General features: G+C 44.6%; 1 protein-coding gene across 4 annotated transcripts; it reads right to left on the bottom strand.

Annotated features, from left to right (window-relative positions):
- Positions 1 to 577: 577 nt before the first annotated feature.
- Positions 578 to 13,989, bottom strand: NUDT12 (nudix hydrolase 12). 4 transcript variants are annotated; one of them, XM_038759767.1, is made up of 8 exons: positions 13,912 to 13,967; positions 12,542 to 12,657; positions 11,659 to 11,863; positions 8,217 to 8,806; positions 6,423 to 6,590; positions 5,765 to 5,878; positions 3,459 to 3,658; positions 578 to 796 (listed from the first exon to the last, which is right to left on the bottom strand). In XM_038759767.1, exons 2-8 carry the CDS (start codon positions 12,576 to 12,578, stop codon positions 686 to 688), a joined length of 1,425 nt encoding a protein of 474 aa, XP_038615695.1. In that variant the 5' UTR covers positions 12,579 to 12,657; positions 13,912 to 13,967; the 3' UTR covers positions 578 to 685. The 4 variants fall into 4 exon arrangements, with proteins under 4 accessions (XP_038615695.1, XP_038615697.1, XP_038615696.1 ...); XM_038759769.1 differs by having other exon boundaries at positions 11,659 to 11,877; positions 13,912 to 13,966; XM_038759768.1 differs by lacking the exon at positions 12,542 to 12,657 and having other exon boundaries at positions 11,659 to 11,877; positions 13,912 to 13,989.
- Between the last annotated feature and the right edge of the window lie 10,268 nt (positions 13,990 to 24,257).

Raw genomic sequence — 24,257 nt, 5'->3', positions numbered from 1 at the left:
TATTGTTATTATTTGACCCCACTGCCCTTCACATATGGGACTGCATTGCTGCTCCAAGATAGTAGAACAGCTTCTGCAGCTGATTTTTTTCTGATTACTGGGAGAAAGACAGTGCTGTCAGTTGCAAAAAAAATGTCTATATCACCTAATAACATCTAACACTGGTTAGCTGACTTCATGCTGGTAGCCCCTTAGAGCAGAACTGTGAGGAAGAGAGATGGATCGAGATGCAGAGGAGAAGGAAAATGAACCTGAACACAAACAAGGAGTTTCAAGGTAGTGATCGTCTGAAGACATTATTCCTTATTTGGCACACGAGGACCTGACTTGTGTAAAGCTACAGGATTAGAACTTCGTTAACTCCTGATTTTTGGTTCAGTCCTCAGGTCATATTTCCTCTTTACAAGAAAAATTTTTTTTAAAAAACCTCTCAGAGGCAAAGTCTCAGGAAAAGTGCAATGTTGAAGCAGTCACTAGGAACAAAAGAGATTCAGAAGAGAAAATCTGGAGCACCTCTGATTTAGACATAGGGATTCTGTTATTTGTTGGCCAAATGGATAGTCCAAAGACCGTTAGCTATCTTGGGTCATGATACTTTAATAAATGAGCACATATTTCTAATTCCTGAAGAAAGAACCGTGGTCAGAAGTGCAACATCATCCTGAAGAGAGTCAGGGCCTCAGATTTAAAGGTTGGAATTCATTCGAATCCAGTGTTTGATTAACTGGTGGGCGATGGCTCGGCTGGGCGGCACGAAGAACATCTGCTGATTTCCCTTGGTGAGCACATCCACAACCTACGACACACAGGCAACAAATGAGGTCTGGGAGGTTTCTTCTTAAAAAGGCCAAACATGCGTGACAAAGTTTCAACAATACTCACACGGATTTATCCTCTTCTATTTCTCGAGAAATAGTCAATGGAACATTTCATCACCGCAGGCTGATTGTTTTTTGACTAACAATTGTATTTGTTAAGCGCTTACTACGTGTCGAGCTCTGTTCTAAGTGCTGGGGTAGACACAAGATAATCCTGTCAGGCAGTCCCTGCCCAACGTGGGGCTCACGGTCCAAGCAGGAGGAAGTAGAACTCGATCCCCATGTTACAGATGAGGAAACTGGGGCACAGAAAAGTTAAGTGACTTGCCTGAGGTCACACAGCAGACGAGTGGCACAGCCAGGATTAGAGTGCTAAACTTCTCACTGTGCCGCGCTCTCGCCTGTCTCCCTGCCGAATACTGGCCCATGTCCTGCCTCTGGCCTGGATTGTCCTCATCATCATCATCAATCGTATTTACTGAGCGTTTACTGTGTGCACATCACTGTACTAAGCGCTTGGGAAGTACAAATTGGCAACATATAGAGACAGTCCCTACCCAACAGTGGGCTCACAGTCTAAAAGGGGGAGACAAAACCAAACATACTAACAAAATAAAATAAATAGAATAGACATGTACAAGTAAAATAAACAAATAAATAAATAAAAAATGAGACAGACCATCACCCTCCCCAACTTCAGAGCCTTATTGATGGCACATCCCCTCCAAGAGGCCTTCCCAGACTAGGCCCCCACTTTCTTCTTCTCCCACTCCCTTCGGCATCGCCCCGAATTTCTCCTTTTATTCCCCCTCCCCAACCCAACCCCCAGCACTTATGTCCATATCTGTCATTGTATTTATTTGTATTGATGTCTGTCTCCCCCCCTCTAGACTGTAAGGTCACTGTGGGCAGGGAATATGTCTGCTGTTGCATTTTCCCAGGCGCTTAGTATGGTGTGCTGCAAACAGTAAGCGCTCAATAAATCCAATTGAATGAATGAATGAACCCGGGTCTTTTGAATCCCAGGCCTGTGGTCTTTCCATTAGGGGACACTGCTCCTCTACAAAATTGACTTGTGAAATTTCCCAGGGAATCTTTAATTCCCACAAGAGGCTTGTGACTTCATTTTAAAATGAAGTCACATACCCACCTGGAGCTAGATTTTAAGCTCGCTGTGGGCAGGGGATATGCTTATTAATTACTATTAATAAGTATTCTCCCAAGTGCTTACTACAGTGCTTTGCACAGCGTAAGTGCTCGATAAATACAGTTGAATGAATGAATGAGATGGAATCCACAGAAAAGCAATTTATGGACTAAGAAATTCGGTTCCTCTAAATTTTCAAATCTTTGGGCACTTTTGAGACAAATTTCCGGGAACTGTTAGAAACATTTAGAATGATCCAACTTTTCCCTTTTGCTCTTAACTTTAGTTGGATATAGTTTTTTAAATCCTGCCCATTTTTCAAAAATGGCATTTGTTAAATGATTACTATGTGTCAGGCACTGTTCTAAGCATTGGGGAAAAAACAAGTTAATCAGGTCAGACAAAGTCCCTGTCCCACAAGGGGCTCACAAAGTAGGAGAGAGAACAGGGATTGACTCTCCATTTTACAGGTGAGGAAACTGAGGCACAGAGGAGTGACTTGTCCAATGTGATAGAGCAGGCAAGTAGCGGAACCAGGATTAGAACACAGATCCTTCTGATTCCGAGGCCCAGGCTCTTTCCACTAGACCATACTGTTTTCCATTAATCAATCAATCATATTTATTGAGTGCTTATTGTATGTGATGCACCGTACTAAGTGCTTGGGAGCGTACAATATAATAAAGTGGGTACATCAGATACATGTTTCTAATAAATTTAGGCAGAACAGAAATGAGAGGCTGTCAGATCTCAGAAAATAATCCAAAGGCCATTTCTTAAACTTAATGTTTACAAATGAATACCTGGGTGCTATGGCACTTCCTCTGCCATTTTTTAAAATAATAATAATAATAATAATAATAATAATAATTGTAGTATTTGTGAAGCACTTACTACGTGTCAGGCACTGTACTAAACACCTCTTTAAAGCAGGAGTTTCTGCTGTTTCCAATACTTCTCTATACAAGGTGTGCTTTAAAAGTATCTTCTATTCTTTTTGACAAGGTCAGTTCTGAAGAAAGCAGGAGCTTGCACAATACACAGTTACATTTAACTGCACTTTGTTTTGGCTTTTTACAGTAGAGCTAAAACATATTTGAGAGGCAAAGTAGATACATATTTCAATTCCAATTCTCTCCTTAAAAGACATATTTTCCCCGACTTTACAAGGCCATTAAATGGTGTCCTCCTAGATTTCTGGCATTCTGAAAGAGAAAGCAGGCCTCAACCATCCTCACTAAAAAAAGAATCATCTTTTGAAAGGCCTCTCCAAAGCCTGCAAGCTCCCCAGGGGGAAGAATCATCAGAAATTTGTTCCATTAGAGTCTATCCATCTATATGTAATTTACATGTAATGAGCAGAGATGTGAGGAATATAAACCTTTACTTTATTCAACTTGCTGGGGGCCAAAAAAAAAGACAGCCACTTCACGCCCAAACTGAAACGGTGTAAGATTAATGACTATGAGAAAAAAAGTTCGATTGAATGTTACCTGTTCTCTAGTGAACCAACGGGCATCTTCTATTTCATTCTTATCAACTTTAATTTCCGTAGATATCGCAACAGCCAAGCAGCCAATCATTAAGGAGGAGGGCATCGGCCAGGGCTGACAGGAGACATACTGAACGTGGCCAACTTTAACTCCACTCTCCTCCTCTACTTCCCTTCGAACAGCATCTTCAATTGTCTCCCCTAATTAAATGGAGCAAGGAATAAATGGATGATGAAAATATTCTGAATAAAGGTTGCATTTTGTATTTCCAAAGACTAGAAGGATCAAAATAAGCCTTCAATGTCTCCCCGCCTCTAGCCTGTGAGCTCCTTATGGGCTGGGACTGTGTCAACTCTTCTAGTGTACTCTCCCAAGCGCTTAGTACAGTGCTCTGCACACAGTAAGCACTCAATAAATACAATCAATCAATTGTATTTATTGAGTGCTTACTGTGTGCAGAGCACTGTGCTAAGCACTTGGGAAGTACAAGTTGGCAACATATAGAGACAGTCCCTACCCAACAGTGGGCTCACAGTCTAAAACTGATTGATTGCTTGCAAGGGCAAATCAAGAAGTTAGAATTCTCTAAATCAGGACACAGAACTGTAGGGCAGCTTTTTATAGATGTAAAACCAGTCCATATATCAGCATGAAAATGTTTATTTCCTAATGACTGATGTGCTTTTCATATATTTTATATATTATACATCCTGAACCTTAAAAAGTAAGTTGTTGGAAACATCCTTATTTTCTTTCCTCTTAAATTTGATGTTATAGTTACAAACACAAACACACGCAGAGATCCCCTTTGGGTTGGAGCAGTTTCCGTTCTGTCCACCCACCCTCACCTGTGCACAGTGGCAGTGTTAACACTTTCAAGTTTTGCCTCTACCACGGCAATTAACTTAGTGGCCACACCTCAGCCATATCACTTGGTACATAAGCAATCTATTTTTATTTGATCTATATTTTACATGCAAGCATATGTTACTCAAATATATATTTTTAAAATTGATTAAGGTATGTGTTAAGCGTTTACTATATGTCAAGTACTGTTCTAAACACTGGGAATAGAGACAAGCTAATCAGATTGGGCACAGCTTTGGACACAGTGGGGCAGTAGCTGTGATTGCCACTATGGCTAGAATTAACATTAATTCCCTCAGCCTGCAACTTTCCAGAGTGACGAGTTCTAAAATTTTCAATTTGTCCTCATTAGAAAGATTTGCCATTTCACTGACCGCCTTGGTTGCCCTACTCTCTTCCTTCTCTAGTTCTAGAATTCCAGGGGTGGGGATATCATGGTTTTGGCAAAATGGATTGAAAAGAGGCTCACTCTACAATCCACAACAGCAGGCTGCCCCACAATTTTAGAAAACTATGCCCAATGTCCTACTAGTCAGCTTATTTTGCAGCGGCTCTTGGCTGCTCTTGCTCATTTCAATGCTTTAGTTTCAGAGTTCAGGTAAATGCCATGACTTCCCAGGGGTTTCCCCAGAATGCTGGGAGACTTTAACCCATACGCTTGCACTTTTCCCCACTCCAACTCACATGGCTGCTGTGAGGGAAGAGGGAAGAATGAATGGATGGGGTAAGCAATGCCTTGGAATCACAGTTTTCAAAAATCAAAACACCACAGTCAGTGTGTCCCCAACTATTGATAGTCCCAGAGATTTTCATCAGCATCACAAATGCGAAAGCGGGTGCTGATTTCACACTTGCAGGCATTCAATCCAATTTATTGCATGCTCACTGTGCACAGAGCACTGTACGAAGCGCTTGGAAGAGTACAGTATAGGAGAGAACGGAGTACACTATAACGCTGTTATGGGAAACGTTCCCTGCCCACAACACTTACAGTCTAGAGGGGATATGACTACAGATTAAGTATAGCTCCCGGGATATTACCACGATACAGGCAAAACATGGGGAAGGGAAGGAATAGTGAGAAAGAGAAAGAGTGAGTATGCACAGGGAAGACAACTATAATAAATTCCTAGCACCAATGATATCAAGATTAAGAGAGTCACGAGACACAGGGATGGGAAGCAGTGGTAGAAGTTTAAGGTTAACCCTAGGCCTGAGATCAAGCCACACTACCCTGACCCATTTTCTGGTGATTTGTTTGCTGACGACTGAACTTTAATTTTTGACCCTTACTCGTTACTGTTTGACTGCCAATGGTTTGATTCTCATCGACTGGACATGCATGTCCAGAAGAACAATCTTGTAGCAGGCAAAGGAATGGAAAGTTCCCTCTCTCCTCTCTCCTCAATGAACGGATGAAGGTGGAAAGAAAGTCTTACCAGGTTCGATAAATCCAGCAAGGCAAGTAAACATGCCGGGAGGGAATCTTTTCTGCCTCCCTAAGAGACACTGGTTCCCATCTGGATGAAGCACTTGCATGATCACTACCGGATCTGGTAATAAACAGACAAGGAAAATTACGACGACGGAAAACTACAACCTCGTTCTTTAACATCTCTGCAAAGTGAGAGGAGAAGCTGCCTTGCCAGAATAGGACAACCTTTCCGCAGGGCCATGACTTGGAAGTTATACACCTGTCCTGTAGGCCGTGTTGAAAATAGTGGCAGAGAAACCAGAAGGGATGGAGCAGAGTGGCAGGCATTTTGGCCTCTAGGTTCCTGGACTCCAAGGTAGAACAAGTCTATTTTTAATGGAAGCAGCATTGCCTAGTGGATACAGCCTGGGTGTTAGAAGGACCTGGGTTCTAATCCCGGCTCTGTCCCTTGTCTGCTGTGTGACTTTGGACAAGTCACTTCACTTCTCTGTGCTTCAATTACCGCATCTGTAAAATGGGATAAAGACACGGAGCCCGACATGGGACATGGACTGTGTCCAAGCTGATTGACTTTTATCTCTCCAGTGCTTAGGACAGTGCCTGGCACACAGGGAGCACTTAACAAATACCATAAAGCAGGAAAACAATAAGGGTGGGCCTACCAACTCTTGGGTAACATGTATTGTGAACTCCGATGAGACTGGGACAGTCTTCTTTTAAACACTGCCTTTTATAGCCACCTTCTTCAATCTTCGTGGCACTTCCACACGTTGGGCAGAAGCTATATCGACTGTGCCAGGCAAGAACAGACCTTGCTTGCGCTACTACTCCTTTAAAAAACAAAAACAAAACAAAGAACAAAAAAAAAAGAGAAAAGAATGTAAACTCAGCCGTTTAAAAAGCAGGAAAAACAGTGTGTCCAACTCCAATGTGGAGATCAACTTTGAAATTTCAGATTTTTGCTTTACTCTCGCAACTAGCTTGGACAACGAGAAAATGGGTTGGTTTTATTAACTTCGTTTTGGAATCCTAATCGCGAAAGTCCTACCTAAGGTTACTGAGGAGAATTTACCTAACGACCATTATACACCAGAAGTGTCGTCTTTAAAAACGAAACCCAAATCATCTCCTCCACTTAAATTTTCCTTCAGCGTTGACAACGCTAATCAATCAGTTGAATGATGAGTGCTTACTAGGGGTGGAGAACTGTCCTAAGCGCTCGGGAGAGTACGATACAATAGAGTAAGTGGCACACTCCCTGCCCACAAGGAACTGATAGACTAGAAGGGGTGACAGACATCCAGCGTTTGGAACAGTGCTTTGCACGTAGTAAGCGCTTAATAAATGCCATCATTATTATTATTAAGATAAACTACAGATGGATATGTACATAAAGTGTTTGGGGGTGGGGTGGAAAAAAATCAAAGTGTTTAAAGGGGTACAGACTCAAGTGCACAGGCTATTACTGTCCTCTCAGCCCTTGAAGTCCACAACTTGGGAATTATCCTTGACTCTAGAGTCTAAGCTCACTGTGGGCAGGGAACACGCCTACCAACTCTGTTGTATTGTCTTCACCCAAATGCTTAGCAGAATGCTGCGCTCAATAAATACCACTGATGATTCTTCCCCTTCTCTCGATCCCCATACTTGGCTCGCTGCCAAATCCTGTCGATTCTTCCTCCACGATACTTCGTTAAAACCTCCCCTTCTCCTCCAAGCAGACTGCTACCAGGCTGTCAAGGCACTCCGGCTTGATTACTGAGAAATCCTGGCTTGATTCCTGAGAAATAGCATGGCCTGGTGGAAAGAACACTGGCTTGGGAATCATGGGACCTAGGTTCTAATCCTACCCCTGCCCCTTGCCGGTGGTAGGACCTTGGGCAAGTCAATTAACTTCTCTGTGCTTCAATTTCCTCATCTGCAAGATGGAGATTAAATTCATTCAATCATATTTATTGAGGACTTACTGCATGCAGAGCACTGTACTGAGCGCTTGGGAAGTACAAATCGGCAACATATGGAGACGGTCCCTACCCAACAACGGGCTCACTCCTGTTCTCTCTCTCTTACACTGTGAGTTTCATTTGGGACAAGGACGGAATCCAACCTGATTGTCTTTTATTTACCTCAAGGCTTAGTAAAGTAAATCTTGGAACATGGGAAACACTTAACAAAACCACAATTTACTGTCATTACTGCATCACCTTCCTCGCTCATCTCCTTACCTCCAGCCTCTCTCCTCTGCAGTCTACTCTTCACTTTGCTACCCAGATCATTTTTCTAAAACATCATTTTGCACATCTCACATTCCTCCAAAATCTCTAATAGTTAGTTGTCCAATCCTCTGCCTTAACTGAGAAGCCCTGGGTCCACTTCTGGGCTTCGTTACTCTTTCTGGGTCCCGGACCCCACTCCCCTGATTAAACCAAAGGATAAAACTAAAACTTCTATCTCACCAGCTTCTTTCTCTTTGAGTTGCAGGAGAGCAGGCATTGGAGGGTGAAGGAAATAACAATCTTCGTGGCTCTTCTTAAATTGTTCAGCTGAAACGTGATCTATTCCAAGGGCAAACCAGGCTATCTCGTCTTCCTCTTCTGTTAGGGCCTCACCGCGGGTAGGATTCAGGGCCTTTTTCTGCATTTCAAGTTCTACCCCAAGAAAAACTAGAATGATCTTATCTGGCTGGGTCAAATAATCTTTTACGTCAGCGTGGTTCAGCTGACAGAGCTTGACGTCTGGCTGTTGGGAACTGTCGTTACTTCCCCCCAGCGTAACCAGTGGGCTTAGATCTGAGAAAAGGATATAAATAGTAGCTGGATGACTTTGTTTAGCCAACAGCCAACTGGAATTGGTCCTTTTCTCACTTTTTCTATCGAGGAGAGTTTTGCTGAAATAATTTTCCCACTCCTCCATTTTCTTGGGAAGGAATCGCGGTGTTTCCCTACCCTTAGTATTCGCCAATAAATTAACTACATGCTTATAACCCCAAAACGTAGCAATGTCCAATGCGGTCTGTCTTGATTTATTCACAATAGATTTGTCACACCTGCAAACACAGAAAAGAATTGGGGATCAAATAGGAAAGAAAATATTTCCACATTCGCTCTGCAAGTTCCAAATACCCACTGATACCACAATCTTGTGACATATGTGATTCATTAGTGGGGAAATGAAAAATAACACAAACATAATAGCACCTCTAGAATACTGAATGGCCATAACTTTTCTGAATATGGCATCATTTGGGGCATTTCAGAATTCTGGCCTTTGGGGGTTGTCAAAAAATCGATCAACGGTCTTTGTTTGAGCAATTACAGTGTGAAGAGCACTGGACTAAACGCTTGGGAGAGTCCGATCCAACGGAGTTGGTAGACACATTTTCCTGCCCATCATCATCATCAATCGTATTTATTGAGCACTTACTATGTGCAGAGCACTGTACTAAGCGCTTGGGAAGTACAAATTGGCAACATAATGACCAAAATGACCTTCCAGTCTAAAGAACCAATAAACTGAAAAAGACCTAGGGTGGCTTTCCTGATCAAAGATAATGTTTCTACTGGTGAACTTTTATCTATTGGGAGGGGTGGTGGAGTGGTTGAAAATACTGATGTAATCTCTTCTTCAGCTTCTCCCCACTCCAACCTACACTGTGTGCGACTGCATGGATCACCTTCCCCAAGCGTTGCTTAGCCCACACTTCTCTCCTCAAAATTCTCCACTGTTTTCTTTTTTTAACGGTATTTTTAAAAAGGGTGTAAAGTGCTTACTATGTGCCAGGAGCCTTAGACGCTGGGGTAGATATAAATTAATCAGGTTGGACATGGTCCATGTCCCAGACGGGACTCAGAGTTCCCCCATCTGTAAAGGAAGTTAAGTGACTTGTCCAAGGTCGCACAGCAGACAAGTGGCAGAGTCACGATTAGAACTCAGGTCCTTCTGACTCGCAGCCCGTGCTGTTTTCTGTGTCTCTCTGAATCAAAGACTTCCAGGCTCTCCACCCCGCAGCGATGCCTCACCTATGGGCTCCCTTCACCCACAGTTCCCCAACTCACTGGCTTCGTTCCTGCTAAGCCAGTCTTCTAGCTGTGACTCAAACCCCTCACATCCTCTATTCTCCCGGTTGGAACTCCCTCCAGGACATGGTTCTCCCCACATTTAAACCCTCCTAAAATCCCTCATGTGCATTCCGTATTTACTTGTATAATTGTTTCCACCAAATTATTTCCGCGACTGCCAATTTAGGAGGAATTTTTTTTTTTTGTACCTCATACCGATAATTGTAAGCAGGAAGAGTGGGTTACGCTGCGGTGGAATGCGGTAACACAGGAGAGGAGTTTCTTCTTCAAAACATGTGTGCTCCAGGGTAGGAAATGGGAATGAGGCAGAATGCAGTAACACCAAGAGACAAGAAGCCAGGGAAGGGAGTTTCTTCTTTAAAACTTTCATTGGAAGTTGCCCTAATTCATAGGGTGCAACAGTAGTAAGAGATAAAAGTCTCAAGTGACCACTTGCTTTTTTTCCTCCTTCTTCCCTCCTTCCCCCACCCCTCTTTCTTTTTTCTCCTGCTTCCGTTATTGCTATACTTAATCCCCCACATAATCCCTCCCCTATTTTGGGGTTGCAAAAATCATGTAAAATGTGGGGCAACTAGCTGAGAGAATACCATATGTGTGCTCATTTATTATAATCATTCCAGTTGTAAATATTTTAATGCTTGTCTCTTCCTACTAGAATGTAAATTTCTTACCTCATCTGTAAAATGGGAATTAAGACTGTGAGCCCCACGAGGGAAAACCTGATCACCTTGTAACCTCCCCAGCGCTTAGAACAGTGCTTTGCACATAGTAAGCACTTAATAAATGCTATTATTATTATTATTATTATTAAGGGCTGGAAAAGTATCATCGTTTTAGTCTGCACTTCCCAAGCGTCTAATACAAGGCCCCAAATCAAGTGGATGCTTCAACAAATACTACTATTACTAATAATAATGATGGCATTTATTAAGCGCTTACTATGTGCAAAGCACTGTTCTAAGCGCTGGGGAGGTTACAAGGTGATCAGGTTGTCCCACGGGGGGCTCACAGTCTTCATCCCCATTTTACAGATAAGGTAACTGAGGCCCAGAGAAGTTAAGCGACTTGCCCAAAGTCACACAGCTGACAATCGGCGGAGCCGGGATTTGAACCCCTGACCTCTGACTCCAGAGCCCGTGCTCTTTCCACTGAGCCACGCTGCTAACCATTTGTGTGCTCATTTATTATAATCATTCCAGTTGTAAATAGTTTAATACTTGTCTCTTCCTATTAGAATGTAAATTTCTTAAGGGCTGGAAAAGTATCATCGTTTTAGTCTGCACTTCCCAAGCGTCTAATACAAGGCCCCAAATCAAGTGGATGTTTCAACAAATACTACTATCAATCAAATTAATTGAGCACTTACCGTGTGCAGGGCACTGAACTAGGCACTTGGGAGAGCACAACATAACAGAGTTGGTAGACATCTTCCCTGCCCATATTGAGCTATATGCTTGGAAAGACAGTCTTTCCTTTGCAATGCCAGACGCTATTTCTAATTTCACAATCATCTTCCTGGACTCTTTGATAAATGTACGTAAAATCTGCTTTCTCACAGTTTTCTAAATGATCTTTGTTTCTTCCTGAATGATCAGGATAACTACCCTTTAAAATTTTAAGATTAAGAACAAATCTTAAGTATGGCTACTTTTACAACTTTGATATAATATGTATTGGTGTGAGTTGTTCCTTGCAAACACTAAATGACCTTTTCTAACAGATCTATTGGTCAACAGGATACCCTGAGCAATTTATTGGTAGAGAAGTTGGAATGCAAGTGAACTGTACTGCAATATACCGACTCGCCTATATTACTCACCCCTTTTCTAGTAAAAGTTGGACAACATCAGGGTGTCCATTCCTGGCACCGTACATTAGCGCAGTCCAGCCATTTTCAGAAGTTTCGTTGAGAAGATCTGGAGAATGACTGAGTATTGCCGTCAACTTGCTGACGTCTCCCTCGGCTGCTAAACTATGAAACTCGGATATTATTTTCCGCTTAGGATTCCTCTGGGTCATTCTCTCTAGAAAAGCAAAGCTACCAAGATGAACCAAAGCTGTGTTAGACATGACTTTGATAAGCAAGGATGGCATTACTTTCCTAATTGACCCGACAGAGGTCAAATTCCAACAGTTAATCAATCAAGGGTATTTATTGAGCACTTGTGCAGAGCACTGTACTAAGTGCATGGGAGAGTACAATACAACACATATGGAAGACACATTCCCTACCCAAGACGAGATTAAAGTCTAAAGGGGGAGGCAGTCATGAGTATAAATAATTTATAGATATGCGCCTAAGTGCTGTGGGGCTGTAGGTGGGATGAATACTGAATGCCCAGAGGACACAGATACAAGTCAAATCAATTAATCTTAAATATTTTTAGTCTCTTGAAATGTAACTGCTCATAGAATGTGAGAGGCATTTGCTTTCTCTTATTTATTGAATTGTATTTTATTCATAACAACTACTACGGGGAGCCAGCGAATCCTCATCATCAGAGGCATTTATCGAGTGCTTACTGTGTGCAGGGCACTGTACTAAGCACTTGGGACAGTACATACAAGAGGGTTGGTAGTCACATCACCTGCTCACATCAAGCTTACATGTGTAACTTTGAAGCCTTTGGAGCTTTTATTTTATGAGGGAAGTGATGGGGGAACCGTTGGGGATTTTGGAGAAGGGAGGTGCTGACACTTACGGTCATCTAGCTGAGAACTGGTGAAGGCCGTTACCATGATGGTGGTGAAAGAGTGGTGAAAGGGGCAGATCCATGTATTAGTAGAGGGGAAGAGTCAGCAAGATTTGGGAGATTGACTATTTGGCAAGAGAACAGCAGGGGGTTAAAGATGACAACCCCCCCAACAATTTGGGGGGCTGGGGAGATGAGAAACGGTGGTGTGGATGACAGCGATGGGAAACTTGGGAAGGGGAAAGGGGATGGGAGCGTACATGAACTCTACTGTGAAGTTTAGGGGGCTGAGGGTCATTCTGCTGTAGCTAGTCCGAGGCAGTGAGGAAAGGAGAAAAATCTCTCGGCCCCTAGCACGTTCTCCATCACCATCCTGCTGACCTGAGGCTCTCTCCCTGCATCCACCTCCTGCCTTCCCTTCCCTGCCCCTACTAGACGTCAGCTAGTGGGCTTCCCCTGCTCCGGGCTGCTGTCACGGGCACCCTGCACGTGGGACAAGACGGGCTTGGGGGTCAAGGCGGCAGTGTGTGCCCGTCTGTGGCCTTGGATGGTGGGCGGGGGGCCCTGGCTGGCCCCTGACGAGGGCTGGGCCTTCCGGCCTGGTCCCCAAGGTGGGCGGCGGCGGCTGGCGGCCGGGGCGGGCACGGTGGGCCAGGGCAGGGCAGGGCAGGGCAGGGCAGGGGGAGAGGGCCCTCCCCCGCCACACCCACCCAACTCAAACGGCAGAAAGGGCCCGGCCTACCAGAAAAAGGGGTAGAGGCCCTCTGCCCGCTTCGGCGGCTGCTCTAAAGGGGCGGGACCGGGGGCAGGACCAGGGGCAGGGGCCGGGGCAGGACTAGGACCAGGGGCAGGACAAGGGGCAGGGGCTGGGGCAGGACTAGGACGAGGACCAGGGGCAGGACAAGGGGCTGGGGCAGGTCGAGGACCAGGACAAGGGGCAGGCCCAGGACCAGGGGCAGGAGCAGGACCTGGACGATGGGCAGGGGCCGGGGCAGGACTAGGACTAGGCCCTGAGGCAGGGACAGGACCAGGACGAGGGGCAGGGGCCGGGGCAGGCCGAGGGCTAGGACCAGGACAAGGGGCAGGGGCAGGCCCAGGGGCAGGAGCAGGACGAGGGGCAGGCGCAGGGGCCGGGGCAGGACTAGGACCGGGGAAGGACCGAGGGCAGGACTAGGACGAGGACCTGGGGCAGGACAAGGGGCAGGGGCAGGGGCAGGACGAGGACCAGGGGCAGGACAAGGGGCAGGACGAGGCCCAGGGGCAGGGCTAGGACCAGGCCAAGGGGCAGGAGCAGGGGCCAGGCCAAGGGAAAGGCTATTAGCGCCCGGTCAAACAACGCGAGCCCGCCTGCGGGCAACAGAAGCCCCCTCTCCTCTTACCGGGCTGGCGGCTGCTGGTCCGGAGGCCCGGGGGGCAGGCAGGACCAACGGCAGACGAGGGCCGGGGCCGGGGCCGGGGCCGGGGCCGAAACCGGGCTGCCTAGCCGGGCCAAGGCCCGGAGGGGAGGGGAGGGCCGGGGGCGGGAGCTGGGCAGGCCGGAGCCGCTCCCCCACCCCCCCCCGAGCCTTCTGGGAGCTGGCTTTAACCGCCACCGCCTCCAACTTCCTTGGAGCTCACAATAAGAATAATAATAATAATAATAATAGCATTGATTAAGCGCTTACTATGCGCGCTGGGGAGGTTACAAGGTGAGCAGGTTGTCCCACGGGGAAGCTCACAGTCTTCATCCCCCATTTGATAGATGAGGTCACTGAGGCCCAGAGAATAATAATAATAATAATGATGATGATGGCATTTATTAAGCGCTTACTATGCGCCAAGCACTGTTCTAAGCGCTGGGGAGGTTACAAGGTGAGCAGGTTGTCCCACGGGGGAGCTCACAGTCTTCATCCCCCATTTGATAGATGAGGTCACTGAGGCCCAGAGAATAATAATAATAATAATGATGATGGCATTGATTAAGCGCTTACTATGCACCAAGCACTGTTCTAAGCGCTGGGGAGGTTACAAGGCGATCAGGTTGTCCCACAGGGGAGCTCACAGTCTTCATCCCCATTTGACAGTTGAGGTCACTAAGGCCCAGAGAATAATAATAATAATAATGACATTTATTAAGCACTTACTATGTGTCAAGCACTGTTCTAAGCACTGGGGAAGTTACAAGGTGATCAGGTTGTCCCACGGGGGGCTCACAGTCTTCATCCCCATTTTCCAAATGAGGGAACTGAGGCCCAGAGAAGTGAAGTGACTTGCTCAAAGTCACACAGCTGACAAGTGGCGGAGCTGGGATTTGAACCCCTGACCTCTGACTCCAAAGCCCGGGCTCTTCCCCTTGAGCCACGCTGCTTCTCTTTATTGGCACAGCCTACCCTCCCAACCGCTTACTACACTGCTCGGCACACAATGACTGCTCAATAAATACAATGAAATGAATAAATACGACCATGTATATCATACTCTCCCAAGAGCTTTGTACAGCGCTCTGCCCAAGTACCTTATGTTGGACCCTCATTTTCCCCCATTCAAACGGTGGGGGCCCATAAGTCTCTTGGAGAAGCAGCGTGGCTCAGTGGAAAGAGCCCGGGCTTTGGAGTCAGAGGTCATGGGTTCTAATCCCGGCTCCACCAACTGTCAACTGGGTGACTTTGGGCAAGTCCCTTCACTTCTCTGGGCCTCAGTTCAGTCATATGTAAAATGGGGATTAAAACTGTGACAACCTGATCACCTTGTAACCTCCCCAGCGCTTAGAACAGTGCTTTGCACATAGTAAGCACTTCACAAATACCATCATTATTATTAATATTCTTAATGTGCGGTGTCTAACTCTTGTAAAGACACAGCACTAGCCTCCTTGGGCAGATCCTCAACCCTAGGAGCCTCTGTTTCCTCATCTGACAATGGGGTTAAGATGGATTTCCAGCCCATTGTGGGACACAGTTAAGGAATGATCAATTGGAATCGACTATTTCCATCCTTATGCTAGAGAAGAAATGCCAACTATCAGGATAATCCACCGTCAGGGCAAGGAGCAGCAGCTCCTCCCCTGGAAGTTTCTGAAGAACGGGTAACCAGAGAGTTTCCACTTAGACTCGATTAGGTGAACACAATCCATCATATTTATTGAGTGCTTACTCTGTGCAGAGCACTCTACTAAGTGCTTGGGAGTCAGTACATTAGACAAGTTCCCTGACCCCAAGGATCTTACAGTCTACAGGGGATGGTAATGCAGATTAGTGGATGCGCAGTTTAAAATGGGAAGAAGCTTGGCATATTGGAAAGAGCACAGGTCTGGAAGTTGGAGGACATGGGTTCTAATCCCAGCTCTGCCACTTGTCTGCTGTGTGACCCTGGGCAAGTCACTTCACTTCTCTGAGAAGCAGCATGGCTCAGTGGAAAAAGCCCGGGCTTTGGAGTCAGAGGTTATGGGTTCAAATCCCGGCTCTGCCAATTGTCAGCTGTGTGACTTTGGGCAAGTCACTTCACTTCTCTGGGCCTCAGTTACCTCATCTATAAAATGGGGATGAAGACTGTGAGCCCGCCATGGGACAACCTGATCACTTTGTAACCTCCCCAGAGCTTAGAACAGTGCTTTGCATGCAGTAAGCACTTAATAAATGCCATTATTATTATTATTATTATTATTATCTCATAACCTTTTATCAACTGTAATGCCTGCCACTTAGTAAGTGCTTAATAAATGTCGTAAGCTTTGTTTGCATTTTACTTGGGGCTGGTGTTCCCATTTAGCAGTTAAGGAAAGAGGTATAGAAAGGCTAACTGCCTTGCCTGAAGCTCCAGAGCAGGCTGGGACAGAGTTGCATATAGAACACAAGGGCCTGATTCCCAGTCCCTGATCTTCCTGCCACACCAAAGCAGCCCCTCAATCAATCGTTGGTATTTATTGAGTGCCTACTTTGTGCAGAGTGTTGAACCAAGCACTTGGGAGACAGACCTTAAAACAAACTACAGGTAAAAGAAAAACCATGTCTAAAAATACATGCAGAAGTTCTGGGCTGGAACTGAACGTATGGGAAAGACAGCAGGCCGGGAAAATAAGGTGGGGGGATGGACCAGTCAAGCACTTAGTACAGTCAAGCGCTTAGTACAGTCAAGCACTTAGTACAGTGCTCTGCACACAGTAAGCACTCAATAAATACGATTGATGATGAGAAGGCTTCCAGAGGAACATTTTGGCCTAGTGGAGAGGAATCAGAGGACTTTGGTTCTGATCCCGTCCCCTCCACTTGCCTATGTGATCTTAGGTATGCCACTTCACTTCTCTGTGCCTCAGTTTCATCATCTGTAAAATGGGGGTTCAGTGCCTGTTCTCTGTCTACTTAAACTATGAGCCCCGTGAGGGACAGGGACTGTGTCCAATGTGATTAACTTGTATAATAATAATAATAATAATGGCATTTATTAAATGTTTACTATGTGCAAAGCACTGTTCTAAGCACTGGGGAGGTTACAAGGTGATCAGGTTGTCCCATGGAGGGCTCACAGTCTTAATCCCCATTTTACAGATGGGGTAACTGAAGCACAGAGAAGTGAAGTGACTTGCCCAAAGTCACACAGCTGACAATTGGTGGAGCTGGGATTTGAACCCATGACCTCTGACTCCAAAGCCCGTGCTCTTTCCACCGAGCCACGCTGCTTCTCTGCATCTATCCCAGCACTTAGAAAAGTGCTTCACACATAGTAAGCACTTAATGCCATAATAATAATAATGATAATAAAATGTAAGAGGGGCATTGTAGATGGGGAGAGTGCCGATCTGTTGGATAGGTAGAGGGAGGAAATTCCAGGCAGGAGGAGGGAATTCCAGTCCATACTTCACTCTGCTGCCCAGATCATTTTTCTACAGTAACAGTTAGTCCACGTTTCCCCACTTCTCAAGAACCTCCAGTGGTTGCTTATCCACCTCTGCGTCAAACAGAAACCCTTCACCGTTGGTTTGAGAGCACTCAATCACCTTGCCCCCTTTTACCTTACCTCCCTGATTTCCTCCTATGACCCTGACCGCACCCTAACGCCAGCGTACTCTCTGAACCTTGATCTTGTCTATCTCGCCGCCGACCTCTCACCCACACCCTGCTTCTGGCCTGGAATGTCTTTCCTCTTCATGTTCTACAGATGATCACTCTCCCTATCTTCAAAGCTTTATTCATTCATTCATATTTATTGAGCGCTTACTGTGTGCAGAGCACTGTACTAAGCGCTTGAAACATACCTCCTCCAAGAGGCCTTCCCCAACTAGGCCCTCATATCCTCTTTCACACCCTTCTGCATCACCCTTATTTTCACCCTTTATTCATCATCCCCCCACCCTTGGTCCTCAGCCCCACGGCACTGAGGTGCATGTCCATAATTTATTTATTTTTTATTAATGTCTGTCTCACCATCTAAACTGTACGCTTGTTGTGGGCAGGGGACGTGTCTGCCAACTCAGTTATCAAGGAGTCTCCCAAGCTCTTAGCATAGTACTAAGCCCAGTAAATATGCCATAAATGAGATCAATTGATAAGGGACATGAGCAAGGAGTTGATGGTGGGTGAAGTGACAGTGAGGCGCAGTCAAATACTTTTCACAGGTTCCAGAAACACCTTACAGAGATCTTGATGTTGCCTGCCTCTGACACAGACCAGAGATCATGTTCTTAGTGCTCCACAAACATCTCAAGCCACATTATTAATCATGCTGTCAGACCTCTAATGTTCTTTATTCACCCATCCAGGAGGACTTTGCTAAATTCTTACCAGGAAAGGAAATCAGTGAGATCATTTCTACAGTCAGCCCTCTGCCCCTTTCTCCCCGGAGAGGTCAAATCTCACTGTGTGAAAAGCATAAAAATAGTAAGATATCTTATTTTCCACCATAAATTAAATGCAAAAACAAATTAATATACCTTATGCTAGTATTTGTAAGTAGTGGTAATTACTTCTGAACTTTAGCCAGCCTATCAGGACTGGTATGTCTGGCAATTATCTTCTGAAGGAAAAAAAAAAAAGATGCTAATAGGCTTATTAGAATAAAATAGACTCCTGACACTACACAGGATTAGATACGATAATCAGATTCTGGGATTATGGAACAGAAATAGCAGTCAGAAGACCTCTATTCCTTCACTATAAACATTGTGTTTTCTCTTGGGACTGCGGAAATGAGACATAGGAGGAGACAGCATTTTTTAGGTAAGCTGACATTCTTTTCCTTTTTACCTTTTGCAGTGACACACATTACCTTGTATAACATGTCTCTTTAGTAACATCCTCGCCCCTCTGGATAAGCTATAGGAATGGCAGATAAGCGAAAAGCACAGACACATTTTAAAAAGTCATATAATATCTGTTTTTAATAGGGCAAGTGGGTAAATCCACCAGTCATAGTACATGCATAAATAATCTTATTTGAACTAAAAATGATGCCATTTGGGTATTTGACTTGGATTCCTAAAAAAAAAAAAGATTCCCTACTGCAAACTTTCACAAATTATTATGGGTCAGTATGTAATAAAAATAATAAATTAAGGCCTCTGGGTCCCCATTTTGTGGGATGGTGTGTGTTGGGGTGATTGTGTTTTCTTGGTGCTGAATGTGGGGTTGTGCCTCTTGGGAAGCAGCATGGCTCAGTGGCAACAGCACGGGCTTGGGAGTCAGAGGTCATGTGTTCGAATCCTGACCGCCACTTATCAGCTGTGTGACTTTAGGCAAGTCACTTAACTTCTCTGTGCCTCAGTTACCTCATCTGTAAAATGGGGATTAAGGCGTGAGCCCGACGTGGGACAATCTGATTACCTTGTATCTATCCCGGTGCTTAGAACAGTGGTTGTCACACAGTAAGTACTTAATAAATACCATTATTATTATTGTTATTATTGGAAGTGCTTGGTTTGTTTGAGGGGCAGATTGACAGTTTTCTCCTCACTCCAGCAGGGAGGAGATGCATCCTGTCCTCTTGAAAATGGAGCAAAGAAAGAGCTCTTGGCAAGAAAAGCCCACATGGCGTTTCATAGGTGACAGGCAGAGGAACATGTGCTTTTATTACTTTCTGCAACTCAAATGAATTCACACTTACTCAATCTTGTGAAGTTCCATAAGTGGCTTTACTGTAGGTAATGGAAATAAAGACCTTGACAGAAGGGAATGGCAGTGACATATGTAATGAATAAGGAACCAGAGATTTCAACTGCTGAGGAAGGCTACCCAGAGATTCATTCAGTCACATTTACTGAGCACTTACTGTGTGCAGAGCACTGTACTAAACTCCTGGGAGAGTACGGTATAACAATAAACAGACATATTCCCCACCCAGAACGCATTTATAGTCTAGAAATAGTCTGTTCAATGGCTGCTGTCTGAACTCCTAAGCTTCAGCTAGCCATCTGACAATGTGGATAGCTCAGCAAAGCCCATCGTCACCAGAGGCAAACATTTCAAGCACATGACCTGCTGTGTGATGTTAGGTTGTTTGAGTAGCTTGCCCCAAATGAAAGAGCGGCAGAAAAGGTGTTCTAAGTTGCCTGCCTCAGATCAAATAAGTCTCCTGTCATTTTCTCCTTCAGAAGCATAATTAATCATGGTATTTTTAAGTGCTTACTATGTGCCAAGCACTGCACTAAACCCTGTGGTAGATTAAAGATAATCAGGTCATATATAGTCCCTGTCTCACAGTCTAAGTAGAAGGGAGTAGGACTTAATCCCCATTTTGCAGTTGAAGAACCTGAGGCAGGGAGAAGTTAAGAGACTTGTCCAAGGTCAGATAGCAGGCAAGTGGCAGAGCTGAAATTAAAAGCCGTGTTCTCTGATTCCCAGGCCCGGGCTCTTTCTGCTAGATCGCGCTACTTCCCATGCCTCGTGGGAAAGTATGGGAAACTTTTCAGTCTCCTATTTCCCTCTCCCTTTCATTTCTGGTTGGATGGGGATGGAAGCCTAGCCGTATTTCACCATGTTCCAGCAGCTACAGGGGCTCTGTCCTAGCTATTCTCTGAGCAGTTTCCATTACCTCGCTCTCTTCACAGTCTGAGCTCTAATTCTTACTTCCTTTTCCCTTATGTGAAATGGCTGAATTCAGGCACACTGAAGACCAAACAATTTCAAACTTTCTCCAAGGCTGTGAAACCAGGACATGGCAAAGATGACTAGCTTCCTACACGGCTGTGAAACCAGAAAACCTGGCAAAAATGACTAGAATTGTTCTAGAACAGTTCCGCCAAAGCCACCTGCACGCCATACCTGCAGAACCACCAAGGTGGGGTCCCAAATAACGAGGCCCGAGAATAGAGTTAGGCCACCAGCATCAGAAATGTTTTCCACAACACACCTTTGCTGGAAAGAATAGACCAAAGTGGGAACACACAAATAGTTTCTCGATGGGGAGCTGAAAAGATGATAGGAGAAGCAGCGTGGCTTAATGGATAGAGCACGGCCCTGGGAGTCAAAAGGACCTGGGTTCTAATCCTGCCTCTGCCACTTGTTTGCTGTGTGACCTTGGGTGTGTCACTTAACTTCTCTGAGCCTCAGTTATCTCATCTGTAAAATGAGGATTAAGACCGTGAGCCCCATGTGGGACAGGGACTGTGTCCAAACCTGATTATCTTATATCTACCCCAGCTCTTAGTACAGTGCCTGACACACAGTAAGTGCTTTATGTCATAAAAAAAAAATGAGAAGGCACAGAAGAAATATTTTACATAGACATCTCATTGACAAGACAGGAAGACTGTAATAAACCTATTTAATCACTTGCTTAATATCTCATTTTTGACTTGCTGGGATTTGATGGACTCTTTCATTGAAAAATTGTACTCATCCTCGCGATCAACTTCAAGCCATCATTTCTTTATCTTTTAAGAGCTCTTTTAGGTAACGGCCAAACAACTTCAAAACTGTGGGGGAGTGGAAATTCCTAGGAAAGATTTTCAGGTGGATCTTTACCTTGACCAGTGACAATGGAAAGATTTTCAGGTGGATCTTTACCTTGACCAGTGACAGTGCGGTACGAGAAATCAAACAGAGGCAGAGTCCTGGAAAAACGGACAACCAATTTAGTCATCTAAAAATATGTAATTTAGCATTTGATTTGATTTTCAGATGCCCCCCTTTTTGAGAACCTGACCCATCCGTGGTATTTACTGAGCACTTACTGTGTGCAAAGCACAATACAAGGAGCTTACAGATCACAAATATAGTTTAATGTCTGTGTTCCCCATTAGACTGTAAGCTCCTTGAGGAATGGAATTATATCAACCTTCTCTGTTGTACTCTCTCCAGCACAGTGCTCTGCACATAGTAAGCATGCAAATAGTGATTCATTAAGATTTTGAAATGTTTAATTTGGTCACCTACAAGACAGAATTAGCGTTCAAAAATATCATTTTCAACATCTGTATATGAAGTGCCCAGTTCCCCATTTGCCTTCTCAAGTTTCTCCAGTGGGAAGAAGAAATTAACCTCATCACTGCGGAAAATATATACATTTCCCATTTGGTCTCATCACAGAGTAGTGAAAAGTGGAGGCTTTCAGTTCTCTGAAATGAGGAAGAAAAGGAAACACTGCAAAAAACATAATAATTTCAGATACCCCAAAGTGTAAGCCCACTTCTGCTATTAAAAAAAAAAAATTTAAAAGGGAGGGGGCAGTGGTATAATGGGAAGATTTACCAGGAGATCAATCAAATTTATGTAAGTTTGTTATGGGCAGGGAACATGTCTGCTAATTCTGTTGTATTATCATCATCATCATCATCAATAGTATTTATTGAGCGCTTACTGTGTGCAGAGCACTGTACTAAGCGCTTGGGAAGTACAAGTTGGCAACATATAGAGACAGTCCCTACCCAACAGTGGGCTTATAGTCTAAAAGGGGGACTCTCCCGTGCACTTAGCATAGTCCTCCGCACATAGCAAGTGCTCACTCAATATGATGGATTGACTGAGCACTCACTGCATATAGAGCACTGTACTAAGCACTCGGGAGAGTACAATATACTAGAGTTGGTAGACACGTTTGCTTCCCAAAACAAGCTGAAGAGATGGACCTACATAAATGCTAACAAGAGGGCTTAAAGCTTGGGCTATAAATTATCACCTAGATACCAAAAAGAAACATTTGGTCAGACAGATTGGTATAGACTGCTGTGATCCCTATTTCTGAGAGGCTGTGATAAAAAGAAACAAAATAACAAACCTGATCTTCTGAGAGCTTACACCTCAAAGTCCCGTATCTTTGCTTAACCCCCACACAAGAGAATCCAACTGGCTGTGTCTGACCTCTCAGCTGGCCCATTTTAAAGCCTTCTATCGACCTTCAGCTGGGAAATCTTGCCTTACCTTCAATCATCTGATCAGTTGAGCTATTTGTGCTTTTCAAATCAGACGAGCCAGACAGGCATTTTGTCACAGGAACAGACTACCTCTTTCTGCCTCAGGTTAACTTTCTGGCATAGAGACCAATAGTTTAGGCTAAAGAGCACAGTGACCTTTGGAAAAATGGTAAAGAGGACATGAACTTAGCTCTCTTCCTCCCTTCAAGGCCCTACTGAGAGCTCACCTCCTCCAGGAGGCCTTCCCAGACTGAGCCCCTTCCTTCCTCTCCCCTTCGTCCCCCTCTCCACCCCCCATCTTACCTCCTTCCCTTCCCCACAGCACCTGTATATATGTATATATGTTTGTACATATTTGTTACTCTATTTATTTTACTTGTACATAGCTATTCCATTTATTTTATTTTGTTAGTATGTTTGGTTTTGTTCTCTGTCTCCCCCTTATAGACTGTGAGCCCACTGTTGGGTAGGGACTGTCTCTATATGTTGCCAACTTGTACTTCCCAAGCACTTAGTACAGTGCTCTGCACACAGTAAGCGCTCAATAAATACGATTGATGATGATGATGATAAAGAACTTGAACCATTGCTACTGAGGAAGTGAAACCACAAGAACGCCTCTTAAGGGCTTCTGTTCTGGAAAGCAGGATCTAAAATTTCTCCCTGTACATCCTGTATCTCAGGACTCCAGGAGGAAGGTTTCTGTGTCATGTAGGCTGCACAACTTGCAAGTAATATACCTTAACTGCATCTATGCCTCTGAAGATTTTCCCAGTATATGCTGAGAGAAAAACTACTCACCTAATGGGAAACTGAGATATCAGTGTTGCTGAAATGTTTGTAAATTTGTGTGTTAAGGTAAAACTGTGGCTGGCTTGTAAAAGGGCAGAATAATTCTGAATGGAACCACTGTTTAGAGAAAGAGCATATAAATAATAAATAATGATGGCATTTATTAAGCGCTTACTATGTGCAAAGCACTGTTCTAAGTGCTGGGGAGGTTACAAGGTGATCAGGTTGTCCCACGTGGGGCTCACAGACTTAATCCCCATTTTACAGATGAGGTAACTGAGGCACAGAGAAGTTAAGTGACTTGCCCAAAGTCACACAGTGGACAAGGGGTGGAGCTGGGATTTGAATCCATGACCTCTGACTACAAAGCCTGTGCTCTTTCCACTGGGCCACACTGCTTCTCTAATATAGCTATTATATTGTTATATTGTACTCTCCCAAGCGCTTAGTACAGTGCTCAGCACACAGTAAGTGCTCAATTAACACAGTTGATTGATTGCAAACCCATTCTCTGTTCAATATTCAATCTATCACATATTTAATCCATCACTAAATCCTGTCGGCCCACCTTCACAACATCGCTAAAATCCACCCCTTTCTCTCCATCCGAAC

This window comes from Tachyglossus aculeatus, chromosome 17, assembly GCF_015852505.1.
Source record: "Tachyglossus aculeatus isolate mTacAcu1 chromosome 17, mTacAcu1.pri, whole genome shotgun sequence".
Lineage (NCBI taxonomy): Eukaryota > Metazoa > Chordata > Mammalia > Monotremata > Tachyglossidae > Tachyglossus > Tachyglossus aculeatus.
The sequence above is the reverse complement of the archived record's forward strand: the minus strand, read 5'-3'. Positions and strand labels throughout refer to the sequence as shown.

What these genes read in the sequence shown, in the direction of transcription:
- NUDT12 (XM_038759767.1), bottom strand. Translation starts at nt 12,578, where the DNA reads ATGGTAACGGCCTTCACCAGTTCTCAGCTAGATGACC. An exon ending in CAGTTCTCAGCTAGATGACC is followed by an intron (nt 11,864 to 12,541) that starts GTAAGTGTCAGC and finishes TTGCTTTTCTAG; the next exon opens with AGAGAATGACCCAGAGGAAT. An exon ending in GTTGGTTCACTAGAGAACAG is followed by an intron (nt 797 to 3,458) that starts GTAACATTCAAT and finishes TGTGTGTCGTAG; the next exon opens with GTTGTGGATGTGCTCACCAA.